Raw genomic sequence first — 22593 nt, 5'->3', positions numbered from 1 at the left:
TAGGCCTATAGATAGATAGATAGGTAGATAGAGTGATATGTATATATTTGTCTTTGTCTTAATCAGTCTATCTATCTATCTATCTTTTATTGTGTGTATGCTTCATATTGCAATGACATAAAAGCACATCACGTGGCACCTTCCACTGCCACGGCTGGAAGGGCGACTTTCTGCTCATGGCTGTACACTTACCCCCAGGCTGGGCATCACTGTCCTCTGGCAACAAGAATATGTCTCAGTTTTATACGTCATTTTCCATTCTGAGGACATCGTCTCACTAAAGCTGGAATCGGACACTGCGGTTGGAATCGGATACTGCGGTTGGAATCAGATGCTGCGGTTGGAATCGCATACTGCGGTTAGAATCGGATATTACGGTTGGAATCGGACTCTGCAGTTGGAATTGGATACTTCGGTTGGAATCGGACACCGGGGTTGGAATCGGATACTGTGGTTGGATCGTACACTGGGATTGGAATCGGACATCTAGGAATCGGTATTTCTTAACACCTGCTGCATTAGCAATTTATTCAACACATACATAAGCGTAAAGCAAGGAAATCAATCATATCTCCCTCCACAATGCAATACACAACGGTTGCCTCACATCCTGTTTCCACCTCTAGCTACTGAACACAGTGGAATAAATGAGATCCTAGTAAAAGATGCCGGGCCCGGGAACGCTTATCTACTGCACGAGAGTCATAAAGCAGATAACCACCTTGAGCTTAAGATATGAAGAGGAAAGATTCTTGGACTCCCTTCTGTCTTCCCAACACAACCGCCGACAGCAGTTCACTATCATTAAACATTCTGAAGATTTCCCCAAAGTTGGTCATGTTCCAAAACTCGGATATGTTCCAGCTTTTGGGGAGAGCTGCACTGCGGCTTTCGACTGAAGATTCACTGTACAAATAGCAACTTGTTGGCGTAAAATAGGTGTCAACAACATGACTAATACAGCTGTGATTATTAGCGCCTCTCATTGCGTCTGTGGTGCTGGTTAGGAACGTCTTCACATGGTGAGGATATAATGGGCGGATTTGCTTTCTGGTTATGCAAACGTCCCTTATCTTCCTCCATATACCCGAAAGGAGGGTGGTGGAGTGTAGAAGGGCAATTTCGGCCTGCAGTTATCCGCGTTGCTGTCCATATAAACCTGAGGCCATGGCAGCAACAACAACAAATGCTTCTACGATGTCTAATAAGTAATGGCATGTAGTATTTTAATGCTAAACTGCCAGCACCATATTTCTGTTGAGATAATCTCTAATAGGTAATGGCATGTAGTATTTTAACGCTAAACTGCCAGCACCATATTTGTGTTAAGATAATCAGTCTCTGTTAGGAATGCTATGAAGAAATTAAAAGCAAGGTTGACACCTAAATCTCAGCAATCAGGTTGACACATTTGCCTCAGCAAATATTTTGCTCTGAAATTCTTGTGATTGTTTTCCTTAAAAAGGGTTCACGACCTTGTCATCTATAATTCTGACCATATTGGAAAGTGTTTACTTGAATTTCATTGTTTGTGTCTGCGTCAGAGGCTTGTTCATGTTCTAGCAGTAACCCGTACGGGGGCTGGTAAGTGTCTTCTATGAAAACTGGGTCAGAGACAAGTCTATTGTTGCCTTCACCAAGTCCCACCCCAGCAGGCTCCAGCGGCTGGCTCACACGATCACTGGCTGGGGGTGGGGGCAGCAGGTCAGATCCAAGCAGTTTATCTGTGTTGGTGCCACTCCCACTTCTTGATGTATTCAGACTGCGGAAGCTCTGACCTTGATATCCGGATCTACGGTCGTAGGAACTGTTGGCACTGCTGTTCGTGGCTCTGTCCAGGCTATTCTTCACATGGCCAGTTATGGGGATTTTAAGACTACGATCCACAGAATTAGTGATAATACCGTTACTGGCTTTCCTGTTGATGCTGTATCTTTGTGCTGTGTTTTGACGCCGGACACCACGATCAAGGGAACTATTAGCACTACTTGGTGCCGGTGGTGCGAATGGTTTCCGTGGATCAGTGAAAGTGTTAAGATTGGGAGTTGCTCTGCCTGACTGTGTGGTGCTATAGTCACTCTTCAAGCTATTAGTATACTTGGAACCCAGCAGACTACCACTCCCGGCTAGTTGAGTGTTGAGTATGATATCAGCATGCAAAGTTATACTCCTTGCGGGCTGCTTCCGTAGAAATTTATACTTCTTGTAGCGACGCCTCTGACACAGATAAATAGCCAGGCCTCCCAGCACAACACCCAGCAGCAGACACAGCAGCAGCAGGGCCAACACAGGGACACCGCCAGTCTCACCCAGGACGAATATGAAGGCCCACCACTTGTTGCCTGCAAGACATTAAGATAACTGATAAGCATCGCGGTTACGTTAGGTTGGGTCTGTGGTATTTGGGGTTTGTTTACTGCTTTATATATATGAGAATCACGTGAGCTGCTCGAAGTCAGGTCTTGAATCTGTTATGTGGGTCTACGGTTATTTCCTTGGTCAGTTTCCTACACCTGTCCACTGCATTGAAACCTACTTCCCCTAGCTCAAGAAAGCCTTATAACCTAGAAGGCTTTAAGTTTACCATCTACATCATTACAATTTATTCAGTTGGCAATGAACTCTACGTGATCGTGAGTGGAGACGGAGAAGCTACTGCGACCAGACGGTTTCGATGGCTCTCAAGATACGACCCCTTCCGAGTGGATTCACTGGTTATGCACTTCCAGCGATTGCCTGGAGTCTGTAAGTGGCGACCCTGCTCCTGACAGACTGAAGCTGCTCATGAACTACGTTTCTCCATCAGTTCATTTTCATATAATATCTGATTGCAGCTTACTCTGAAGTTGTCTAAGCAATGAAAATGTCTAGTTAGAGTCTAATTATGTATAAGGTGCAGCTTTCAGGTTTATTGCAAGACAATATTTTATGTAAATTATTTGAATGTACACCAGTGAGAATTTAGAAAATCACAAATCCAAGTAAAAAATACGGTCGGCAGAAAATATTAGTTTGCATCATTGAGATGGCCCAGGCAGATTTCCTACCACCTCTACCTCAACGACATACACGTATATTGCCTGTGACACCATAATGTTTTACGGTACCTTACTGTGCAACTGTGTCAGCATTAACCATTTTACTATAATGACATGCTGTATTCATCTTGTGGAGAGAGAGAGGGAGAGGGAGACAGACAGAGACAGAGACGGACAGACAGAGAAATTATTCAAAGGAAACTCTGATGAGTTCCATTACTGCAAGGGACCTCTTCCCTAACTACGGTAGTGCTGTATAGCAGCGGGAAGAATGAAACAAAAAATTGCATCATCGGACTGACGGGTTAAAGTGATAATACGCAAGAGATTATTGATTTATGGAAGAAGCTAGAAACCGCTAAGGAAAACAAGTGTCAGTTCTCTTGTGAAAACGACATTATGGTTTCCTGTTGGGGACTGATGTGGCTGGGCTATATACAGTACGTGCCAACTCTGATACTGAGCGGATAATTTGCCACCATTTTTATAGTTTTTTTTTTTAAATCCATTTATTGTGTGTTGTGTGTGTGTGTGTGTGTGTGTGTGTCTGTCTGTGTGTGTGTCTGTCTGTCTGTCTGTGTGTGTGGGGGGGGGGCTAGTTTCACAGTCCATTCCCAAGCACCAAACAGTCCTCTTACGCGCCACACACCTTCACATGTAACCACTTCTGTGCTAACACCCATCATACCTACTGAATACAAGCTCGGGCTGTCTCATTCAGGACTGATGTGTTTGTACTGACGAGCGTGTTTCCACAGCATGTCGGTGGGGCGCGTGGAAGATCAGTGCTTTCTGCTTCACTAGAATTTCAAATCAACAAACTCTTCCCTGTTCCAACCTCGGTTTGAACCCACGTCCACTAAACAACAGGCTACTTCACTTACCACTCCGCCACGCCTGCCCTTCACTCCAAGACCTCTACGAAATTTGTATCTTGCTATCTTCGGACGATTTTACTCAGCTGAGGAAGAGAAATCAGGTTGTAATGACAGGCAATATAGACTGCATCAAACCAAGTTTCTATAGATGATTTCGCCAAAGATAACAAATTCGTCTGGGAGTTGCAGTTATATAAAAATTACGTCACCGGGCTGAAGGGGCTAAGCATGTTGAAGTTTGGGCACCTTTACATCTTATTATCCTCTTGTATGTCACTGACTGGAAGTATGTCGATACAGGAATGATGTACACAGCACACACAAGATGGTTCAGGTTTACTGTGCAAAATAAATCGCTTTGGAAGAGGTGATACGAAGCCTCCTGTGCAACTTTGAATGCGACCCAATCAACCGTGTGAAGATTATTACAAGTCTGTCATTTGTAATAAATTTGGGAGTTGGGTGGTTAGGACACGTATAGGAGGGTAAAAGTTCGCAAAATATTTCACCTCTTCTGCTTCTTACCTACTTCTACTAAATTTCCTAAGCTAAGAGTGGCTATATGTGTTCCTATGTCCAGAGATAATTCATCTTGACACGCTGCGACAGGGAAGAAAGTGACGGACATGCCCAAGTATGAAGCAGATGCAGTAAAAGAGCAGAGTAGCTTTTATCCTTGACTAGTAGTACTTATTGTTGCTGTAGCCCCAGGTTAATCTGAAGTGTGAACTCAGTGGACTGTAGAATGAAGTTGTCCTTCTGCAGTCCACTATCCTATTATGGCGGAATAGGGAGGGAGCTGAGGGACGTTTGTGTAATCGGGAAGCTCCACGGCCCAACTATGAATTTTCAGTGCCACCACATGAAGGCGTCCCTCTCCAGCACAGTCCCTGACTCTACAGTGGAGAACTGTATAACTAGCCTGTGGAATGTGCCATCGTCCGTCGTCGTGATACAGTAGAAGGAGACTATGTAACCGGCTACACGAAGCAAATCATACTGGTGTATATGAGTTCTAACTGAGTTGACGAGTGATTGGTCTGGAGACGTACGAATAGACGATGAGATTAGCCTATGCAACTTACCATCATCCCTTGTTGTGTTGCGACCCACCCCACGAAACTGATGTCCTGGTTTGCATCACTGTTATACTGCTTTTACTCAAACTTGGCCCAGATTTTCGCCGTTTCGTACCATATTTCATGTAGCTCAGTGGCAGAGTAAACTACGACAGCTCCACAACCTTTCCTCAGTATTCTTGATTAGCATCCTATTCTAATGTTAATCTATTGTTGCAACTCGACATTTAAGGTAGAGAGACGGCAATCTTAGGCCAAGTTAAGAAAAAGGGATATAGTCATGTTGTGGACTGACTGGTTTGGGCACGTAGGAAACCCACTGTGGAACCATACAATTTACTGTCCGTAGTTTGTGTTGAAAAAGGGACAATGAAACAGCCTCCGTGGAACATATTATATTGGTTTGCATCAGCGCTAATTTGGGAGCAGATGTGGTCAAGGTAGAACTGTGAAGCCGGTTTATAGGACTTATAACATCGTCCTACACTGAGTTTTAAAAGGATCGTAAAACCTTCCCGACACAGCTTATCATACTGGCGTGGAATTCTCGAACAAATTTACGATAGAATCCCTGTCGTAACGTTTGGGGGGGCGCGGTAGCACAGTGGTAGCGCGCTGGACTTGTGATCGGGGGATTGCAAGTTCGAGCCTCGCCCGGGCTGCCGTGCCGGGAGGGGTAGCTCCCTCCTGTAACCCTAGCGGGGCTATATAGTCCAATACAGGGCTTAGCTCTTGGGAACTCCATTTCTCCCATTTTTCTCCCTGTCGTAACGTAGATTTGTTATTGCAGGAAGAACTAGAGACACCGGATGTTCAGTACTCTCCTTTTCCTATCCTTCCTCATAAATCAAATATATTTTTATGGTTAATTTACTCCTGTAACCATTATTTTTCTACGAGGGACAAGAAACACGGGTTGACTCTGCTCTCTCCTCTTCCTCTCTTTCTTGGGAAAAAATAGTTACACCAGGGAATCGACCATAAGTATATTACAGTATCCCAGCCCTGGTTTGCATCTGTGTTCAGCAAGTTGGGGATTAACTGACTAGGATACATATGAAGAGATTGTGAAACTAGTCCATAGAGCTCGCTTACCATCCGTTGTTGTGTTGTGAGGTGTGACTGACGTAGTGTTCAGTGCTGGGGTTTTGTTGTTCCAGTTGTCAGTGCTCTCCTCAACCCCAACACGTCGCTCCACCCGTACACTAACCCCTCGAACCCTGGCTAGTGGGATGGTGGAACGGGGTGGGGGAGTTTTTGAGACTGTGGGCTGCTCCTCCTCCCACGGATGTTGTGTGATGTCGGCTTTTCCCTGGTAAGACAATTTTATATAGAATGCTGTTTTACCTTAATATACGGTAGTGAATTATGTCACAAATTAACATCTATACATGTATCACTGTAACCAGAGATCCTCAGTTTTTTCAGTGTCATCATTATCCTCTTCATCATGTTATCCATCTATAAGTCTTTTCTGCTACAATACTACTGTTGCAGTAAATCATCAGCAGCAAAAAAATCTACAAAATTTCCAAAACATAATATTCAGAAATCTAATGCTACATCCCGTTCAAAAGTTCACCCCAAAAGTTCACCAACACTCCCTCTTGACTGTGACGATGTAAGGTGTTAAATGCAAACATGTGTATGGGATTGACAGCCATAATATTATATAGTGGGGAACAGAACAAGATGAGAAGCAAGAATACTCTGACCTTTGAGGAACAATAAGAAATGTTAGTAAGTACAATTCTGGAAGCGGAGTGTCAATGGATATTTTAAAAGCATGATGGTATTTTATGCATTAAAAATTACGAGTAGATATATTTTTCTTTTCTTCAGACAGTATTACAGGTTCCAGCGTAACCTTCAAGTATATATTCAAGTAAGTCTAACCTTCAAGTACATGTTCAAGGAAGTCTAACCTTCAACTACATGTTTAAGTCTAACCTTCAAGCATATGTTCAAGTCTGACCTTCAAGTACATGTTCAAGTGAGTTTAACCTTCAAGTACATGTTCAAGTGAGTCTAACCTTCAAGTATATGTTCAAGTGAGTCTAACCTTCAAGTATATGTTCAAGTGAGTCTAACCTTCAAGTATATGTTCAAGTGAGTCTAACCTTCAAGTATATGTTCAAGTGAGTCTAACCTTCAAGCATATGTTCAAGTCTGACCTTCAAGTACATGTTCAAGTGAGTCTAACCTTCAAGTATATGTTCAAGTGAGTCTAACCTTCAAGTATATGTTCAAGTGAGTCTAACCTTCAAGCATATGTTCAAGTCTGACCTTCAAGTACATGTTCAAGTGAGTCTAACCTTCAAGTACATGTTCAAGTGAGTCTAACCTTCAAGTATATGTTCAAGTGAGTCTAACCTTCAAGTATATGTTCAAGTCTAACCTTCAAGCATATGTTCAAGTCTGACCTTCAAGTATATGTTCAAGTGAGTCTAACCTTCAAGTATATGTTCAAGTGAGTCTAACCTTCAAGTATATGTTCAAGTAAGTCTAACCTTTAAGTATATGTTCAAGTCTAACCTTCAAGTATATGTTCAAGTCTAACCTTCAAGTATATGTTCAAGTAAGTCTAACCTTCAAGTATATGTTCAAGTAAGTCTAACCTTCAAGTATATGTTCAAGTCTAACCTTCAAGTATATGTTCAAGTAAGTCTAACCTTCAAGTATATGTTCAAATCTAACCTTCAAGTATATGTTCAGGTCTAACCTTCAAGCATATGTTCAAGTCTAACCTTCAAGTACATGTTCATGTATGTCTAACCTTCAAGTATATGATGGTGCTGCCACAGTGGGGTCCTGAGGGCGGCAGAGAGGAAGTGTCAGATGCCTGGGTGATCTGAACGCCATCAAACTGCACACTGAGTCTACACTGTTGGTAAAGGCATACACAGATAGTATATGGTGGTTGTAACTACTGTAATATACTACTAAAATTGCATTTGTCACCCCGTATAGACAGTATGTCTGAAACGGTTTGTATGGACAACTGTACAGGAGATCAAACAAATCAAGTTCAGAATACTTATGGACCGTAGCCTTACTGCACAATGTCTCACTGGGCAAAGTGACAATACAATTTAATGTGGTTTTGAGGATTGGTGAAACAATGAAAGAGCATGCAGATAGAGTTATTTGTTGAAACAATGAAAAAGCATACATGTAGATTTAACTGTGCAGTGATACCAATAATATTTACTTGGATACAAAGACCCTACGTGTAAATAAAATGATGGAAGCGCAGGTGGAGATCATCTGACAGGCATTTCCGCTTGCAACAGACACTTAAGCTCTGTATGAACACAGTATATGGGACATTCGTATAGCGTTTAATGTATGTTACGGTTGTGAATGAAATGGAAGTGAGTACTGGTAGTGTGTGTATGACAGGAAGGGCTGGAGGGTTCCGGTGTATTAGAGATATGGGGAGTTAAGGGTGTGTGGGATGGGCGGTAGTGTATGATGTGAGTATTCCAGGTGTTTGGAGGGACGACTTCTGCAGGGAAGTCTTCCTTGGATGTCACGATACTCCAAGTGGCGCTCTTTGGTTGCAAGTCTAATGACCTAAAAGACAGCTGTTCACGAAGCCGAAAACTGACTTCAGAATTCAAGTTACCGGAAGGGACCTGGATGATGAGCGGAGTTAGGCAATATTTGAAGCTGATCCAGGACCTAAGACTCTCCTTGATCCAGCAGTGTTCAGCAGATGGCCTGACAGATGAACTAAACATAAGCTTAACCCTGTGAGGGAACATTATTTGTGGTTTAATCACAAGGTTCTTTGAGATGAGGCTGAGCAGATAACTTACGGTAATTACTGCCCCAGAAGTTTGACGATCCTTGGGCTGCTACAGACACAGCTAGTTATGTGCGATACTTTGAACTGAGGCTCGGGCAAGACGTTAATCCAAGCCAGACAATGGAAGGTTAGAGGGTAGATTGTGCCTAGTCCTGTTCCCACGTACTCTGCCTGCACCCGAGTCGCTGCCGATGTCCTTTTGTTTTTTTTGTTTTTTTCACAGGATGAGGTAGATCTGGCACCCTCGGAGTCAGACGAATCGAATTGAGAGATGATCCATGCCGAGTCTGAACCTCCGTGGAAAATAGTTCTGGGACAGCTCCTTGATTTCCTCCTGGTCCCTGGGATAGATGGAACTGCGTCCCTTATCTGCACCCTCACAGTCAGAAAGAATGGTCCATGTTTTTTGCTCTGTGATTTATGAATTTACTTGTCGGTTTAAAGTTCTCCATTCAGACTGCTAAAAGCCATTTCAGACTAACAAATAGTCTGATTGGAGCAGCACGTGTGGTAGATACATAACTTATAAATAAAAGGTTAATCCAGTGGAGAGCACATGACAAAACACAACGCGCCACAGTGTTATGTAAAGCTGTGTCTATGAGGATAAATAAGAGACTGAGAAGTGCAAAGACGCAGGTTCAAAGCCGAGCTGTTGCAGAGAATGAACAGAAACCAAGAAGCGATGGCAGAAGAGATATTATTCAGTACTTCAGAGAGAGAGAAAGAGAAAGGGGGGGGGGTTGGGAGGGGAGAATGGGAAATGTGAGAAGCAGAGCTGTTTATAAAGGATTTTAGCCAATTTCTTCACAATACAAGGCTCCATATCAGTTAATTATTATCATGAATCATTTTCTGCTGTCGTATTTTTCACTTTAATATTCACTCGAATTTAGTTACCGAGAGAAAATAACGGTATGAACACAAAAAAATGGGTATAAATAAGCAGATCTGCACAGAGTTTAGAAAGTCTACTAAAACACCCCAGACTGAGGGCAATATTCTCTAAGCATAACAGGAAACCATGCACCATTTCCCCTACCAGTTCTTCTCTGTGTATGGCACGGTAATATCTTCGTCTGACGGTGAAACAACATATGACACAATGACCCAGTTAGAGAAGCGTTGAAAAAATAATAAAGAGAATATATATAGACAATGTAACTCTGTCTGTGATCGTAACTTTGGCAAAGCTTATCTAAAGTAATAAATTAGCCTATTGTAGAGAGACATGGAGCACGTTTTTAAATTTGCAGACATTAGATACACCAAAGGAAGAGGGTGATCACTAGTAAATGATTAACCCCTACACCGCGGGCTTGTTTACGAATGACTTGCGTGTGCCGCGGGGTTATTTGGGCTCCGACAGACTCTCAAAAAATATTTGCCAAAAATCAGTTATTAGTCCTAGAATAATAAAATTACATATACTTATGGCACATACCTTCAGCTTTCTCCTGGAATGATTGTTGAGCCTTCGTCGGTTACCGTAGGACTTGTGGAGACCTCTGAAGTAGGGTAACGAAGTCTCCACTTTACACTTCCCGACAACCCGTAATATGATTACCACAGCCAGATACAAACACTATAAACACTATTCTACAATTTTCAAGTAGTTTGGGATCCATACTAAAAAAAAAAAAAAACACTGTGAAAGCAATGGAAATTACGAGCGCGTCTGATCGTCGCACTGGCACTAGTTCGCTCATGGTAGTCTGTCATTTATTATTCATAAAACCCCTCACACTTTATATTTCTATTACTATATAACACTTATATATATCTACAGTCTTTATCCATAAGTTTCCTTCAGTAGTATTAGTTTATTGTCACTGTAGGGATTCAATTTCTTTCAGTAAAATACGTAGCATTCACTTTCTCGTCCTGTATACTGGCATTGAGAGTGAATGTCACTTTCATCTTCACTCTCATAACTCATAGCATTCAGACATGCTAGAGTGAAACTTTCACTTTCATTACTCCTAGGGTATATACTCGTATTCTTATAATACTACTCATTTACATTTCTATTTACGTTCTCTATTTTATTTACGTTATTTACATTTCTATTTTATTTACAGTGTTATGCACTGTCACTTGAAATAACTTATAAAACTATTTTCCATTGTTCACGTATATTTACATTCATTACTTTCACTTGCTGTTTACACATTATTTACACATTATTTACAATTCCACTTGCACTGTTTTACTCAATAGAAAGATCGTAGTCACTCTTTTATCAATTGTCAGCCCTTTACCTCTTTCCACACGAGGTTTAGTAGGGGTAAAGGTCACAGAGCCATTTGCATGGGGGTGAAAAAAGGCCTTGAAGTCAGCAAGATGAAACATACGTCCTCTCACTTCGAAGATGAGAGTACACTGATAACGCAGGGGCCAGGCCAGCTAGCCTAGAGGCCTGCTTTAGGGGTTATTCAGAGTTACCAATATTACTTCTTGAAACAGCTAAGTCTAGCACTGATATGATTGGCAGGAAATCTAGACAATACATTATAAATTTGGTAGTTCCAGGTGAATGTAAATATCATTTAGGCTTCTCCTTCCCTCCTTACATGTATATTTATTACGAAAATAGATTAGAGGCCTACTTAGGAGATATATAATCAGAGCTACCAATGTTAAATCTTGAAACAGCTTTGTGTAGCACTGATATGATTGGCAGGAAATCTAGACAATACATTATAAATTAGGTAGTTCCAGGTGAATGTAAATATCACTTAGGCTTCTCCCTTCTCTCCTTACATGTATATTTATTACGAAAATAGATTATACGGCATATTTCAAGGGGAAAAAAACAGCGAAAATTAGCGAACGAGTGCACGTGAGGTGTTGTCAGGTGATAATTAGCCAATTCCAGGTGTATGGCTCTCTCACTTACCTGATTTCTTTCTTGTATATATTATTTGGTATAAGAATACGACATAGGGCTTATTTCAATGGATGAAATCAGTGAAAAATTCCAGGGATGATTTACTTACCGTAGCATGGCCGGGCAGGCGAGAGGATAGGGTAATGGAGGGGGGGTAGGGAGGGGAGTCAAGAACGGGGAGAAATGGCTAAATTGTCAACAATGGATGGGAGTACAGATGAGATTAGGAGTGCTGACTAGTGTTGGACATTGTCAGTACTGATAGATGATACAAGCCCCCACTTGAAAGCCCGGGTGAATTCAAAATAACACAGAATCACAAAAGCGACGCCCCGCGGTATGATCCCTTGCTCCCAAGCGTCACGAAAGTGACGCCCCGCGGTTAAGGGGTTAACAGAATGAGCCACAGGAGCATGAGTGTTAAAGAGCAAGTCACCGAAGCCTGAGTGTTAAATAGGGTGACTCACAGAAGCCTGAGTGTCAAACAGAGCAAGTCACAGAAGCATTAGGGTGTTGCTGCCGTGTAGTAGTCATACCCGGCTGTGTGTGTCGATGTACTGCCTGAGTGTGATGTTGTGGGTTTTGTCTTCTTCCAGCCACTGCCGCTTCACCCTCACCACCTCCCCTTCCCCCCTCGCCCCTGATGCAGCGTCCACCACCACCAGATGCACCTCCAGCCGTGTGCATGGGTCCAGGGACGTTACCTGCACCATTCCAGTCCCCTTATCCACTACCATAACCTCCTCCAAGTCCTGCGTCTCGTAGATTTTACCTGCAAGCCAAAGGAACCTGTAATCATCACCTTTCTTCATCCTCACCTCTTACCACCTCATCTACAGCTAAAATCTCCAAGTCTTGCTTCTCACAGATTTTACCTGCAAGTCAAAGCAGTTTACTGTCATCACCATTTTTCAGTCTCACCACTTTTTCTTTCCATATAAGTTAAGGAAACAGGATCCAGAAAACAAGGAAAGGCTGTCGTAGTTCAGTACATTCAAGGATAGATGATTAACTTATACCCCTCGCTGGTATTATGTGATTAAAGAAAAAAAAGAGAAGTGAAAGAAAAAAAAAAAGGAAACTACAGTTCCCTCAGCGTTTGAACATACGAGTCACTCCGACTGGGGTGTTAAAATATTAATCGAATAATTACGCCGAACCACTTCCGTACGATGACGTGTTTTATAATTATTTTTATATATAATTGGCGATTTTATTAAACCTGAGACTATTTGCACTCGAACTAGACCACCTTACTATTAGAAAAAATTGTATAAAAAAAAGTTCAGCGTTATCAAAGTGACGCACATTTAAACACTGCCTCTTCAAATACATTCAGCTAAAATTAAAAACTATATATACTGTATATATATATATATATATATATATATATATATATATATATATAACCAGACGCCTTAATTCCGTAATGGGTGTCCACAAACAAATCGCCTCCATGTCACCTTGTCCCTGACATTTCGCTGCCCTTCCCCCAGTTCACACTGTCTCTCATATACCTTTCCATTCCATCTCATCCTCGGTCTCCCCTTCCCTCTCTCCCCCCTCCCCCTCACTCACACTCTCCTCGTCAGTCTCACGCTCTCCATCCTCTCCACATGGCCAGAATTAAAAACGCTTTAAGATAGTGTTGATGAAAATAATGATACAACTAAAAACTTTCGTCACAAAATTAATATTCCTACGACCACTATACAAGTAGATTTAGGACAGACTTTTCGATCTAGATGTAGCGTTGATTGAGCCATTAATTACTATATATATACCTGTTTATTTTTCTTTTCTTTTCACCATTACATGGCCAAGTAGTTGTTTCGGCGCCAAGATATTTAAAACCATTCAATTCAATTTATTACTGTGATACTCTAAGCTGAATATAATCACTTAGTACCAGTAAGATTAAAGTAAGAAAAAAATGCTTCAACCTCTGGGGTGTACTACACGAAGAGGGTTTTTTACAAATCGTCTGGCAGTAGCAAAGACGTCAGCGTAAAAACAGAGTAACCCATCCCCTCCAATGATCTATTATTTACATTTATTTTTGCTGTATCCAGACGATTTTATTCAGCTTATCTATTGAAGATGAAATGTTATTGTATCTATTGTAGTGAAACGCGAGTATCTATTGTAGTGAAGGGTTACTGTATCTATTGTCGTCAAAAGAGTTATTGTATCTATTGTTGTGAAAGGGTTACTGTATCTATTGCAGTGGAGGGGTTATTGTATCTATTGTAGTGAAGGGTTATTGGAGGTTGTAACTATCTCCTCCAGTTCGGAAAATCCCTCCACAGATGAATAAAATCGTCTATTGGTAAAAGAACAAACTTAATGAAAAAGAAAAGAAAGTACAGATGTACCCCACTGGATTGAAGAAGTAAATACCGAATTTACCAGGGTGTGTCTTCTCAGCGTAATTGTGGAAAGGATAGGCACTTTTAAAAGCAGCTTGGCTTAAGGGTGAGTGCTTTAGGATGGAATGACTCTCTCTCTCTCTCTCTCTCTCACACACACACACACACACACACACACACACGTTTCGGCACTTATGACACACTATGATGACAACCACTTCTGTTATCCTTATCAATCGCCATGTCTCCTATTATACATTCTTACAACATTTGCTTTCCTAAACCCTCTGGCTACGAACTGCGAACCTTGCAATTAATTCTGGCCCACCTCACACGAGTTATACGTTTTACTACGATACAGCTTTTGTAGGGGTTAATGTAGATGTGTACCCTTACTGTAATAACGTCCCATTATTCTGTAGAGAGATGCAGTAATTTAGTGTAATAAAAAACACAATGAGTGCTTTGTGTTGGTGTTGATGTGTTGTTAACAGTAGCGCACCAGACTTACAACGACAAACCCCGGATTTGATTTCAGACTGATAACGAAACCTCTGGGCAAGGCGTCGTTACTCTCCTCTGCTAACCCAGAACTGGTGACCTGGATTTGTAAATCAACGGTAAAATGTTTTTACCTGCATCGCAAGACGCAGGGAAATTAGAGAAACATGATTTTGTGTTGTTCTCGTTCTTGTTGCAGGAGAAACCTCTGAATTAACCATTATGTATATATATATATATATATATATATATATATATATATATATATATATATATATATATATATATATATATAATGTGTGTGTGTGTGTTGCACTGAGTAAATCGCCAGCTTGTGTCAAGAACGTAATAAAACAGATCATGGTGCTGAAGTGGTGTAGGACAGGTGACAATCCCACTCCCTTACCTGGTGTTAGTTAAACAACTTGCAATAACTCCTTGATGACTAAACCAGTGTCCATGCCTAAGTTGTCATTCTGGCAGGTGGGTCAGCCACCGGAACACTACGCCCCTCCTAAATATTAATTTTTTATTAGTCTTCGACGCTTATCTCGCCATCTTACTCCCTCTCTGCTCTCTCACGTCAGTCTGGGTTGCCACTCATTATCAGCTTATTATCAGCTTGGTAGTGAACGTGACCTGTCCACATACGTTTTTTGATTTTTGGCCATAGTGAATGTATCCTCTACTTTCGTCTGTCCTCTTATTCAGGAAGTTCTCATTTTATCTCTCCATGCAGTGGACTGACTCAGGATGATGATGATGATAATGATGATGATATAAAACTAATAACGATGCTGTGATGGACGTGTATCCTGTGCCTGAAAAAGAACAGTGTCTTAGTAACCACATCGCTATGATGACGTCTTTCACCCTCATTATATTGCAGCCTTTCACATCACTAACACAGATGCTCACCTCCTGTACCTCACTCACAACTGAAAATACAAATCACGAACAATCTTCTCTGCCCTCATTGTAATCCAGCCTCCTCACAACATTGACCCACTTACCTCATAATTGCCTCACGCTAAATAAATACAACACACGTTCTGCCCTCACTGTAACGCCGCCCCTTAAAATACACCATAGTCACTCATACACCTTATACTCACAACACAAATACATCTCACAAACAATTCACACCACAAAACACCTCAAGCCACTCAAGACAAAATACAACTTGCAAACAATCCATTCCACTTCAGTTTCAAAAAATAAAAACACAACACAAACAGAGACAGACCGTTCATTCTGCCTTCTCCCTAAAATGTCCCCTCGTACCATAACATACTCACCACAGCTACCTCACTCGCACCACATACAGGTGACAGAATGCTTTGGTTGTTATGTTTTGCTCGTCACACCTTAACACAATTACCTTAAGCACCTGATTCTCACAACGCACTCACCCACACTATGACATTACACACATCAAGCACATTATTCTCACAACACACTGTTGTCCACTAAACCGTAAGACACCCACGTCAAGCAGTTTATTCTCAATGCACTCTCCCCCACTATAATGTAACACTCTCTTCAAGCACCTCATCTCAACGCACTCTCCCCAGCTATAATGTAGCACTCACTTCAAGCACCTTATCTCACAACGCACTCTTCCTCATTATAATGTGACCCACTCACTACAAGCACCTCATCTCACAAAACACTTGTCCGCCAAATTGTAACACATCTACCTTAAGCACTTTATTCTCACAGCACACTCTTCTTCACTATAATGTAACACACTCACCCCGAGCACCTCATCTCAGTGCACTCTCCCCAACTATGATGTAAAACACTTTCTCAAGCAGCTCATTCTCACAACGCACTCTGCCACCAACATAGTGTAGCCTTCATACCACAAAATATTTACTCTCCTCATTCACCTTACTCTCACAACACACTCCAACCTCACTGTAGAGCCGCCTCGTCTAACTTAACGTGCTCACTTCAACCCTTCTATCCGATGATGTATTTAGATTTATATTTTTGCTGTTTACAGACTATTTTACTCAGCTATGATACTCTTTCCAATAAGAGAGGTTAGAGTATTACTAAACTAACCCCATAAGAAATAGATATCCTTCCTGAGTTCGTTTGTGTAGCATCATCTGAATCAAGAGGTTAAGCACATCACTCACAACACAGACATACGTTCACCATGACCCTCAAAAGATAACTTGGAACGCCAGGGTGAAGTGACAGGATTTCAGTATTTCATCAGGTTCGCGTTCAGTTGTACAAACGACCATAATTATCATCGTCAACAACAGCTATACGAGTAGTTCGTATACCATTAACAAGTTGAGATTTTCTTCACTTGCAGCTTATTTCTGTAATTCAAGGGAGAATAAGATAATATTTTGGCAATGCAGCGTTTCCGTCACAGTTTTTCGTAACTACCACCATACTGCGTTCCAGTGTTAAGCTTGTTACAGCTCAGCATCCAAGACGGAGAGGGGACAGTTTTAGCTCGATAGTAGACAAAGCATACATCTTTATTCTGCCTTGCGTTCCTGTGACTTACACTGTGCTGCCGCCACCAAGCTCAGCAGAATTGATGCGATAAGACATGGTTGCTTGTGTGTCCACGTATTCATCCTCAAGGCAGCCATTGTTGTTGCTGAAAAAGAAAAAAAAGTGTATGCAGTGATACTTAGCATGAAGGCCACAGAGAATATTTCTGAGTAATAATGTACTTTCCTTTTCTCTAGTTTGTTTTGTTTCGTGCATCTTATATTCATATACACTACTGCACGTAATGTATATACTTATTCGAATCACAGGTGGATATTTCAAGGAAAAAGAACAGAGTATTTTTTTTTTTTTTTTTTTTTTGTCATGAAACAACAGTGCTTGGGAAAGTTAGCACATGACACAGTAGGTATACAGAAGCGTCGCATCATGTTACACTGACATTTCATTAGCGCTGGTATTTCACAGTGGTAATTATATCTCACCAGCATTAAATTTGAATCCTTTACAGCGATGACGTATAATCTTAGTTTATTCCCACTAACTCCTAACAGTAACATTCAGTTAAGGTGAGACTTATCGAAATGGAAGGGTTAGATAATAGCCTCATCCCTGCCATGGTCGGTGCAACCCAAGTATTCTGATCCAGCTAACGGCACACGATTCAGTTCAGCTGAGAGTACCGAGTGAGCCGTGATGTTAAAAAAAAAATTAAGTGGCATCTACCCAAGCATGAAAATAAATTGTTTTGTGGTAGCAAGAATAAACAATACATAATCGAAGTAGTAGTAGTAGTAGTAGTAACAATAATACGTACTCTAAAACGAAAGACGTCGTCGTTCTTGCACCAATAACTCAGTCCTAACACACTGGTGAACCAAACACTACTGAAAGGAAGTAGTAGTAGTATACGAGTATATTGCCCAGTTATCAGCACCGCCTTTATCAGTCTATGTTAATCCGTTCTATCGTCACCCACTCCCTGAAACTCCCGACTCTGAATGATATCGATTGGTAACGACACGACGGCGCCGAGTGGTTTAGAATCATTAACACATCTGGTTTGGCCCTTTGAGAGTAATGACATCTCGTTCCATTATAGTATTTGTTATTTCCACACAGTTTTATGACACTTAAGAGACATTTGTTGATGGAAGGGCTCGATGTAACCTTCATTAATTCCTCCATACAGTACTTTTACCTCTTGCTTCCACCAGATGCTTGTATTCAGTTTAGGACACAACTGTGGTAGTGAAGGGGTTAATGAAGGCTATATCCAGCGCCTGCAGTGGAAAAAGTCTCTGCCATTCTATGCAGTATTGTCTGGAGATAGTAAGAATACATTGTAAATTACGTCACAGGATTTCAGGGATAATCATTTCAGCATGATCACGTCTCCTTCGATTACATTCTTGCAATCTTCAGACGATTTTAATAAGCTTGGGGATGACTCTTCCCAATGGTGGAGTCGGATACAACTTTCATTAACTTGTGCAGTGCTAGCGTTCCTTTTTTAATTAAACAAAACTGTCTGGTGGTGAACTGATTGCAACAAAAAATACATCATGGGACTGAATGGGTCAAGGGACCATAGGCAATTTTTTCTCAGCTAGCACCACTACCCTTTTTCCAACAACATCCCTGCCTCCATATATATATATATATATATATATATATATATATATATATATATATATATATATATATATATATATGAAACCAAAGATATTTTATTGTGCTGGAAGTATTAAATCATGATAGGAAAGAGGATACTTGTGTACTGCGTGTAAGCAAAGACCTGATCGAAGAGTGAAGAGCGGTAGTGGTCCAGTGGTTAGAGGTCGTCTGGCGTAAGTTCGATCCTCGGCTGCCCGGAGAACATTTTTGGTGAATTAAATATGGCCATAACAGACTGTACTTATCCAGCACAAGACTCACTGACATGATATGTAAACACTCCTGGTAATATAAGGCACCTGTAGTGAGTGAACCGTAGCATGTATTTAGTGAGCCCCAGCATGTATTTAAAGTGGACAGGGGGTATTAATGCAGAAGTGGTGATATGTGAAGGTATGTGTGATATAGGAAGACTGCTAGACCTAAGGGAACAAACTATTAAGCCCAAACCAAGAGATGAACGCATAGAAAAATAGAAAATAAAAACTCTGGCCGTACTTCATTGACACTTGTTTTTACCTCCATGCCACTGCTTCGTCACGTTATGTAAGGGCAGAGGAGGTGGCAGTGATATTCTTGCATACTAACGCCTTCAGCTCAAGGGCGTCATTATTACAACAACGACTTGTCAAGCGACAGCGTGTGGTATGTTTTGATCGGCGTGTTTGTCGGTCTTTCTGCCTGTCTGTCTGTCTGTGTTAAGAAAACTATTTTAACAGTTTAATGAATTTTAACCAAACGTGGCGTAACAGTTGAGGGACAGCCCATGAGGAACCTTACTGTTTTCAGAGCAATAGCTCGAAAGTGAGGGTCACGGGGCTAGGTCAAGTTTTGACCCAGCAAAATCAACTTAAGGAGTTTTAACCAAAATTTTTAGTCCGATTTTAACCAAACTTGCTGCAGTGGTTGAGGGTTGGCCGGGGAGTAACCGCATTGTGTTTCAGAATAATAGGTCAAAGGTCGAGGTAACAGGACAAGGTCAACTTATGACTTCTTAACCTATTTAGCCCAAACTTCATCAACTTATGATGAGATGCAGTTTGAGTTTATGCCAGACAAAGGAACCACTGACCCAGTATTCATTGTCTGACAGCTTCAGGATATACGAGTATAGGAAGGAAAGTGCAGCTGTACTTTGTTTGTGCTAATTTGGTAAAGGCATTTGAGAGAGTTCTTAAGGAGGTGGTAACGTGGGAAATGGGCTAGATGAGTGGATGGTTAGAGTGGTTCTGGCGATATGCGAGGGTGCTCGCACCCAGGTAGAGTGAACAGAGGTTTGAGTGGTGAGTGTTCTGTATATGTTGGCATGCATCAGTTGTCAGTTTTAAGCTCTTTAATTTTTATCATGGTGCTTGAAGCTCTAGCACATGACACTGGACTTACATGGGAGTTGTTGTATGCTGATGACTTGGAGTGGCGGAGGAAAGATCTAGGCCGTGAAGCGTTGGAATGGAGTAAAATAGTTTGAGAGTAAACGCGGATAAAACAAAAGTGATGATATCTAGGCCTGATGACGTTACCATTAAAGAAGAGGGAGTGTAGCCATGTGTAGTCTGCCGCAAGGGTGTGAGAAGTAACTCCATCTTTGTGCAGTGTTTGTGAAGAGTGGGTGCATAAAGTAAGCTGCGAAAATAATGCTAATTTCGTGTGTGTGGTGTATTGGGGAGAGCAAGTTGAGACAGAGAGGCGGAAAAGGTTTCACCTCGCAGGAGAGTCTCTTGAGAGTGTGGAGAAATTTTGATATTTGAAGGACATAATATATGTGCTGGAGGTAGGGCTGGAACAAGCTCTGTGGCTTGAGTAAGGAGTGGTTGGCAGTAGTTAAGAAACTACTGCCTCTCGTGACATTGAGAGGGCTCTCCCTTCGTGCTAAGGGGTACTTACATGCAACACATTTTCGTGATGTAATGCTGTAGGGAAGTGAGGCCTGGATAGTAAAAAAGAGGGTATTCGTAGGCTTGACCGTAGAGATGATAATGCTTAGCTGGATGTGTAGTGTCCTTAAATGACAGGCCTGGAGGTTAAGGATCGTCAATGAAGAGTCAAGAGGATGGATGGGACTTCAGTGTACGAGCATTAGTGCTGCAATGAAAGAAGGGGCAGACTGAGATTATTTGGGCATAGAAAGAGGATGGAGGATGACACCTGGGTGTGGAGGGTAAGAGGTGTGAACGTTGTGGGTAGGGATGCTAGAGGCAGACCGAAAAAGACCTAGGACGAAGTCACAGGGTGTGACCAAGTGGATAAGGGACTGAACAGAGGGTCGCTAGAGACTGGGCAGCGTGGAGAGCAGCCATTAGGCAACCAAGGCCGAAGCACGCATGCATGGTAAAGCCTTCATAAATGAACTGAAACACTGAAACATATGGGCTGAACTTTAACCTTTCCCTCTGGCCTTCACCTTTGACTTTTTGTTTTCAAAATCTAAGCTGTTTATCCTTACCCTTCCCTAAACTCGTCCACCAAGTTTGGTCTAAACGGAGCAAAACTGTTTATACTGATCTTGCATGTGACCTTCACCTTCGACATATTGTCCTCAACAACAATGGGTTAACCTCTTGACTAACCATTTACCATCCCACCAAGGCCAGTTAAAATTTGGTCTTACACACACACACACACACACACACACACACACACACACACACACACACACGAGACATAAAACTACCCTGCCGTCCTTTCATCCCTCACGTTTGTAATATTAACAACAATACGGAATACAGTATTGGATTGACATGAAGGATGATCCAGTTGTGGGTTGTTTATTAATACCCTTGTAGTCTCTGTATCATGATGTATATTGGCCAGTCAAAGCAACAGTTCAAAATCCGATGATAAGGCTTGAATTAATGGCTGGTGACTACACGAGGATCGGTAATGCAGACATTCAGGTATTGATAATTCCAAATCTTCCTGAAGAACACGATACACAGTAGTTGCCTTAACCCATGCAGTATGATTATGACTTTCGTAGATCCTTCATCTTACCTCTAGACGCTTTTTTCTCACTTAAGACAGACTTTCATCAGTGGTGGGGATAATGAAGGCTCTATTTTTTTTTTTAAAGCAAGGAAGAAGGAACCAAAGGCCAGGAGCCAGCAAACTGTTCCAGCCAAGAAAATAAAACAAAACAAGATAACAGAGAGCCAAATTCCAGATCCGTACAATTTCGAGATGCCTGGACACACTGGCACCTCCATGTCGAATAATATCTTCTAAGCTGAGCGAAATCGTCTGATGGAAGCAATAATAAAGCAAAAAGGGCGCCATCGTTGTGAAAGGAATAAATCTTTGTCCTTAATTCTACTCCTTCGTGAACAGTAACATGGGGGAAACAAGCTTTGTCCAGGTGTCTGACCGGTCCACCAACCGAACCTTGGATCCTCCAGTTGTGCGACGGAGAAACCAATGCACCACCAGTTATCGATATCGGGGTTGTGTGGCGTCAGGGCAAGCGAGCAAGGACGTGTCAAAAATCCACACACAAAATTACGAACTACAGCTGCTCGTAACAATGATTCGTTTTGCACAGTGACAAGGAGGCTGTAGAATGGACGAGTTGTCGGTTCTGGATAAACATGGCCAGTGCACTCTGCCATGTACTTAAAAACTTACGGTATATGTATCTTTTAATTTAATTTATCATTTGCACTGAACAAGACGTGATAACTTTAATTCTTTGCGGCTGGAGGGAAGGAGCCGCCATGTTGGCGATGACGTCAGCATTCACACTGCAGACGACGCTCCAATCCAACACACAATACTTTACCAGTAACAGAGATGATAGTTGCACCTACATGGCCACCGTAGATCCAAACTACCCCCTTCAGGTATGTTGTGAAGGAATATTTTTCATGGTGTAAATG

The 22593-nt window shown here is 41.7% G+C and overlaps 1 protein-coding gene across 1 annotated transcript in view; it reads left to right on the top strand.

Moving 5' to 3' along the window:
- Positions 1–22052: 22052 nt before the first annotated feature.
- Positions 22053–22593, top strand: part of LOC145393370 (alpha-L-fucosidase-like) — a 104288-nt gene continuing 103747 nt past the window's right edge. The window contains exon 1 of the mRNA XM_080267468.1: positions 22053–22235. Coding sequence (XP_080123594.1) covers positions 22053–22235 — 183 coding nt within the window. The remainder of the gene's footprint in view (positions 22236–22593) is intronic.

Source organism: Coenobita brevimanus, chromosome 24 (assembly GCF_032717465.1).
Source record: "Coenobita brevimanus isolate Jiangsu-jjx chromosome 24, ASM3271746v2, whole genome shotgun sequence".
NCBI classification, from domain to species: domain Eukaryota; kingdom Metazoa; phylum Arthropoda; class Malacostraca; order Decapoda; family Coenobitidae; genus Coenobita; species Coenobita brevimanus.
Note: the sequence above shows the minus strand (reverse complement) of the source record. Positions and strands in the feature narration are given on the sequence as shown.